Here is a 6,703-nt window from a genome sequence, read left to right as displayed (position 1 = left end):
ATCCGATGTTTTCAGCCTAGTTGGTGACTAATTTTCTTTATGCCAAATTTATCATTCACTTCACCTAAGGCACGTTTCATCAACGTGTTGTTTATCGCTGATTCCGAACGCGTGTCTCAATCGCCTTTACTCGCTGTCAGCAACGCGATAACGCAATTCAAACAATGCTTTATCACTTGGAATCCAGTATTCATAAGTTCCTTTTCCCGAGGTAACATTGTAACGAAGAGGACCTTTGAGCCTGAATCACCCGGACCGTCAGACTGCTCTGGACCGATCAAGACGCGAACTTCGCAGTTGACCTTCAAATCCGCACGCGCAGATCTGCGACTTCGGCCTCTCATGTTCAGGGTCAATTTTTCGTTCAGGCACCGAACGAACCAAACGAACGGGTGTAGCGGGAACAGCCGATTCGTAAGTCGCAACGTATCTCGGAATTGGAGCCTGTCTGATTGTGAGCACCCACTGCGACGTAAATAAGTGGGGAAAAAGAGTCGTCGATGCGATGCATCGGTCGTACGGCGATAGAATCCGAAGGAGGAAAACGAACGCGCTGAAATAGTCGTCGCTATAGGTCAGAGGGGCCGGAGCGAATTGTCGAAATCTTTTTCTCGCTTCGCGGAATCCTAATCCTTTGATATTCTCTCGGCTACAGTGGGATGCGTTCAGACACGGCGAATGCTAAAGATAGTGTAACGCGCTCTGTCTGTCTCTCGCTTTCGTTTATCGCACTCTCTTTTTTACCGATCGCGAGTGGGAGTGTCCACGTGCTGTTTTTGCACGAAGCGTAGAAGTTGCCTGACCGTCAGTGAGCCAGTTTCGCAGCTCAGCCGGCGCCGTCAAATCTTCTTCGCGATACTCTCCCATTCAAGTGCGATGATTACTGGTCGTGTTCGGTTTGCAAATGAATGCTGAACATCACCGTCGGATTTTAATGTTGTTTTACTCCTTTGGATGGCGTGACAATCGGTAGAAAGAATTGTTTCTCAGGAACTTACGCTCGCCACACATTAGCGGAAGTCTTAATCAGTGCATTCAGATATGAGAGAAAAAAGGTCGGATCGTGCAGCTCGCCTGCGGTTGTTCGATTCTTCCTCGTTCGCTGCGGGTCATTATGTTTTTCCTCGTTCCAGTGTGTGGAAATGTTCTTCGTGCTAATGAATCGTCTCGAGTTTAACACATTCACCATCAATTCTGCCACGGCCAAATTCATTCTTCCAGAAAAGTAAGGTAAGATATTATCGTAGATTTATAGGTATAGTTACAGATTTACTACTACTTGTGGAAAGTTTCAAATACCGGAAATATGAATTATCTATTCGGTGTGCGGACATTTAAAAAAAAAGGTTTCCTGTTATAAAGCTCGTGAGGTTTCATTTCTTGACTTCACACCGGTTTACCTCCTAAACACCAATTTCTCCCAGGATTAAAAGATGATAATCGTTGGTTCATTTTCAACCCTCAATATGTTTTCGGCCGTCACTGTTTGCATTAGAAGCTTTCCGATCGATTTACCCGATAATCTCCGTCTTATAATTTTTCGTCCTCCCCACTTAAGTCTGAGGTAAAAATAAGTTAGAGTTGAAAAATTGAACAGGTTCCAAAAAGTGTTGCGCTTACATATTTAGTTTTCGAATTTTATTCGTGTCGCTGATATTCACGTTCGAGTTTGGAAGTTCGCAGTTCAAAATGTAGACGCAGATTTCAATACGTCATACGATGACCGTAAGACTCGATTGCCGATGATTTTTTAGGTAACGGGTTTCGAAATTGTACCGAAAAAAATCAAGGGGGTGAGATACCTTTATCGGTTATGAAAAATCGTAAACTTTTTTCTGTTCATAAAATGATATCTAAACATGTTAAGAATTCTATATCGAATACCCAGTTCGAAATTGCAAGTACTTTCGATGTGATTGTGAATGATCGTCAAAAGTGTTCCGGCCGAGAGCGGAGCATGCCCCCTTCTATAATCCGTCTTTTTCACAATCGGATCTGTTATGTTTTGTAGCAATATACTAGACAAAGCAGTGGCGGAGCGTGGGTTTCAGTCGCACTGGGCGTAAGCCAAATTCGCCACCCCCTTGTTTAGGTATTTAAATCCAAAACGACCCGAAATTTACAGAAATTCTAAAGAACTTTTCGGTAAGAATAAATTCGTTACTGTGTATTTTACAGGATGCAAATAAAGAAGTCATATACGTATGATTTATGATATAATAAACACGTAGAATTATGGCAACCGGTTAGTACAGTCGGTTTTGCCAGTCGCTGGAGCGAGCGAGATGACTAAAAAAAATAATATGAAATATATGAAAAGAAATAGTTCAAATTTTTAGTTAAGATTAGATACAAGATATTATTATCATTTATTGTCAAATTTTGCTGCCCCCCACTCCAAGCTGCGCTACTGAAGCAAAGCGGATGTTTTGAAAGAAGGATTCGTGAAAAAGTTCTCGGAAGGACTGATTATACTTTTTCAGTGACCGTTTTCGTCACCCGAGGGTCGCAATGAAATTTTAAGCGCGCTTTCCTTAAAACTCCACTTTCAGAACTGGTTTTTTTTCTGGCGTCACAGATAGCTAAAAAACGAAACAACTGATATCGACAAAATTGGATGCAGATTTTCCGTACTCTACTGTCTAAAATACGAACCTAAATGTTTTCAAAATCGAACGAAGGAAAGCATTTTTTTACTGTCACATATATCCACTTGTGAAATTCTCTTAACTATTTTATTACTCATGACATTTTTTATTACTGTTATTTTGCCAAGGTGCAAACAGTTATCTTTAAATAATACTGACAATATAACTTCATGGAGATAAATATTTCATCAATAATTTATTTTTCGTGATCGTTCATTGTTAGTTCTTTTTATATTTAATTAAATGAACATTCACACATACATCTACGGAGACAAAATACAAACAGTCCCTCTTGGAAAATCATTAAATGTTTTATTTTTATCAGTCATGTTAAGCGGAAAATGTGATGTTTTGATTGTTCTTCTTTTCGTTATGAAAAAAGAAATATGAGAACGAGATTGTCGATCAATTCAACTTTCATTGTATATTGTTGATTCGATGCGAGATCAGATGAAAATTGACCACGATGATCGAAGATGGTCATCGATGTCTCCCTCGTGGTGACTGATATTCGTCGATTAAATGTGGTCTTGTATCTTCTGCGTAGTATCAAAGGTCGATGACTTTTTTTAATTTCATTTTCGTAGCTAACCACTTAAGGTCATGAAACCTTAAATATGTGGCCTCAAGCGCGCCCGTGCTGTAATTGCCAAAAATCGCGAAATACCGTCATAAAGTAATTGATGGTTTTTGGTGTCCCAGGAGAATATTTACTTTTGAAAGCATGGGTTTCAAGTATTTTTAAGGTCAAGGAATCCGATTATTATCACGAATAAAAATTTACCGTGCATTCATAAATGCATTCAAATAGCGTCATAGAACAAACTATCACCTTTTTTCTTTCGGATGAATTTTACTTTTCATAAATATTTTGCGATCGGCCGTTTTCGAGATCGTCGTGGAAGTTTGTCGAACAGACCAACGGACTGTTCCTTTTGCATGGCGATGAAAAGTGTCGCGATCAAACGGTTTCTCCGGTTTGTTTCAGAAGAAACAGTTCTCCTGCGTGACAACAAAATAATCAGTGGAAGATGTTTTCGAGCATTCCTTGTAAAAAATTCGAGTAAAAAATAAGCAGTGAAGTAAAAAATATTGTAAGCGCAAAAATTTTTGGAGACCCGAAGCCTAATGTGTATAACGTACCTGTGTGTATCTGCACGTAGAGACTTATTCTTCTCAAAGTTACGCATAATGTAAATTGGGAGTATCGTGTAACTAAATTTATTCAAAAATCGTTTTCTCGGCAAAAATAATATTGCAGATTTTTCTAGTATTCACCTTTCTACGCTGATCTTTGCACGAGTCGATAGCGAGAAAAAACTTATTGGTAAATTCTTATTTCCGGTAAATTTAGTTGTCCTGGTTACGCTGAATGCATAAAATTTCATCCTCAATGAATTTCAGCTCCGGTGTGATGACAGGGCATCGCTACAACCTTTGTATAAATGGAAGACCATCTTCCAAGAGGATATTTGTCATGGTCTGCTTCATAATGTGTCCGATCTGTACAATATTGTTACTGAACGTTCACACTCCTGACTTCAAACAGTATACTTCAAGTACGAATTTATCGCCGGCTTACAATTTGACAAACACTGTAAACTCGCCCTTGTCTACCAAGGATGATTTTCCCGTCACTCACCCGTCCAACGACGAAACAACGTTGATCAACTTGACGAACTTCCAGTTCACGATTAACCACGATCCCTGCAAGAACAGCCAGCCCTTGATAGTGGGTTTAATTCATTCCGCCCCAAAGAATTACGCGAAGAGAATGACTATCCGCGAGACGTGGGGAAACAAGGTTCACGGAATCGTGGCACTTTTCTTCGTCGGTATGACGTCTGACTTGCAAAGCAAGCTGGAGGAAGAGGACAAGACTTACGGAGACATCGTTCAAGGGAATTTTGTGGACTCTTACAGAAACTTGACCTATAAACATGTGATGTTGCTCAAATGGGCCAAGTACCACTGTCCGAGTAAGTGAGGCTTTAAGGCTCACTCTCGCATCGACGCCATACTAAAAAGTTACAAATTTTCACAAAGCTTGCACTTCGCAGAATGCTTGTCATCACCCACGTGAAATATCATCGCGTTTACTGCAAACTCATTAACTGCTTCATTAGATAATTCACGTAGACAAATTCTATTCACTTGGGCTGAAATAGTTGGATCGCATAGTTGTTGTTTTTCGTTTTCGCCAATGTACAAGGATCTAAAGTAATTAGGTGATTTTTATTTTTCAGACGTCAAATACGTGCTCAAGCTGGATGACGACGTCTTCGTTAATACACCCGCAATGCTTGGGTCCATGGCTCGCAACATGTCACTTTGGGGTACGAATCGAGTGATGCATTGCAGCCCGGCATGGTGCAGAACGCCGCAGCGCAAAGCTGGCTTGAAATGGACGGTCACGCTGGATGAATATCCTGAAAAAATGTACCCCGAATACTGTTTGGGCTGGGTGATAATATACACGATAGATACTGCCATTTTTTTGTACGAAGAGGCGCAGCGTACTCCTTACTTTTGGATAGACGACGTGCACGTAACCGGCATTGTCGCAAATAAGGTCAACTTAACTTATACGTCGCTGAACTCGCAAATTCTAAGGGGTAAAAGGCTCGCAGACTTCATCAAGTCTCCGAAGGCTACGGTTGACTTCCTGATCGCTGGACCGGAATTGAGCGAGGCTGATTCGAGGGCACTGTGGAAGGCGATCGTCTCCACTCTGACTTAGGTCCACGTGTTGTAGTGCTCCTGTAAACATTGACGAGGAGTTACAGTGATATTCAGCGTATATTGGTTTACAGTGACATTACCGAGAATGGAATCCGCCTGATCTAATATTAATCTGAAATTGAATTTCTTCTGTCTGTGATCGTGGCCTTAGGTTCAGAGGTACCAATTTTGATAGATAGATATAACCGCGCAGAGGTCGAAAGTAATGAAATCGTTCTGTGCTAAGTGACGAGAGAAATATTTCACCGTTTTAATTTTAAGTGTAAAATATTTAATTCAGTATCTTCGGTGTGAAGATGTTTGTATTATACTTAATTTCTCAGGTTTATATTCAAATACAAATCAGTGACAATAGTTTATACCCTAAGTAACACCGTAGCATTTCATCATTTAAAATATTGTACTTTTCAATTTCGAACATTATTGTGCTGCACTAGGCTTTATGCGCGTAGCGAAAGATCTACGGCTGACCTATAACTTTGTAAATCCTTGACCAACAATCGACGAAACTCACCTCAATCACCCAGACATTGGTGAACTAGAATCGAAGTTTTTCCGGCTTACCCAACTCAAGGCTCGGATGTATCGTGGGTGTGACAATTGTTGCCAATCAATACTTTGGCGCGACTAGTAATTACGTCTGTGATCATGACGAAAATGAATCCCCCGTCACCGCCGTAACTGAAAGTTTGCTATGTATTTGAAAATCAAGGGTAAATTGTGCCGGACCCTGAATAGAACTTGTACTTTGAATTTACAACTAAGATTAAGCAAATTCCGTTGTGTACCTTCCAAGTGCCGTGAAAGCTTTGTTTCTACCCGGTTAACTTGCCTTGATCTGATTAACTTCGAGCACAATGCTATTTGAAGCCATAAATTATGCAAGAAAAACACGAAAAAAGAAGAAAGAATACTCAACTTCACCGGAGTGATTGTAACATCGTTAGCGTGGATGAGTTACTCATCATTTTTTCGCGTTGGGCTACCTTGGGCACGAACGTACAAGGTGAGGATTGAACGCGTTATTGAGACTAGTGAGGTAGAATGCCTCAAGAGGTCGGCAACTGGGATGTTTAACTTATTCGCTCGACCGTTGATTCGTCCAAAGCTTGTTCTTCGTCCCAAAGTACATCGTGCTACCAAGCTGTGCTAAATCCAATAAAAATACTGAATATGGGAGGCGAATAAGGTGGGAGAGTAAGGTAAGTAAGATAAGACTTCTGCAGAATCTGTGTACGTATTTTATCAGTCCGCTTCGCATCATTATCAATCTCAAAAACGTAACAAGACAAATTATCTGGAACAATTGCACT

At 40.5% G+C, this 6,703-nt stretch overlaps 1 protein-coding gene across 2 annotated transcripts; it reads left to right on the top strand.

Annotated features, from left to right (window-relative positions):
- The first annotated feature begins 546 nt into the window (after nucleotides 1-546).
- LOC124298985 (beta-1,3-galactosyltransferase 5-like) lies at nucleotides 547-5,757 on the top strand. Of its 2 annotated transcripts, none has more exons than XM_046751755.1 (3): nucleotides 547-1,225; nucleotides 4,053-4,627; nucleotides 4,895-5,757. In XM_046751755.1, the coding sequence occupies exons 1-3, from the start codon at nucleotides 1,143-1,145 to the stop codon at nucleotides 5,386-5,388; spliced, it is 1,152 nt and encodes a 383-aa protein (XP_046607711.1). In that variant the 5' UTR covers nucleotides 547-1,142; the 3' UTR covers nucleotides 5,389-5,757. The 2 variants fall into 2 exon arrangements, with proteins under 2 accessions (XP_046607711.1, XP_046607712.1); XM_046751756.1 differs by having other exon boundaries at nucleotides 552-1,230.
- The last annotated feature ends 946 nt before the right edge of the window (nucleotides 5,758-6,703 follow it).

Source organism: Neodiprion virginianus, chromosome 2, assembly GCF_021901495.1.
Source record: "Neodiprion virginianus isolate iyNeoVirg1 chromosome 2, iyNeoVirg1.1, whole genome shotgun sequence".
NCBI classification, from domain to species: Eukaryota; Metazoa; Arthropoda; class Insecta; order Hymenoptera; family Diprionidae; genus Neodiprion; species Neodiprion virginianus.
The sequence above is the reverse complement of the archived record's forward strand: the minus strand, read 5'-3'. Positions and strand labels throughout refer to the sequence as shown.

Excerpts from the sequence above, each read along its gene's own strand:
- LOC124298985 (XM_046751755.1), top strand. The coding sequence starts at position 1,143 with ATGTTCTTCGTGCTAATGAATCGTCTCGAGTTTAACACATTCACCATC. Across the intron at positions 1,226-4,052 it reads AAATTCATTCTTCCAGAAAA|CTCCGGTGTGATGACAGGGC; the intron begins GTAAGGTAAGAT and ends AATGAATTTCAG. Across the intron at positions 4,628-4,894 it reads GGCCAAGTACCACTGTCCGA|ACGTCAAATACGTGCTCAAG; the intron begins GTAAGTGAGGCT and ends TTTATTTTTCAG.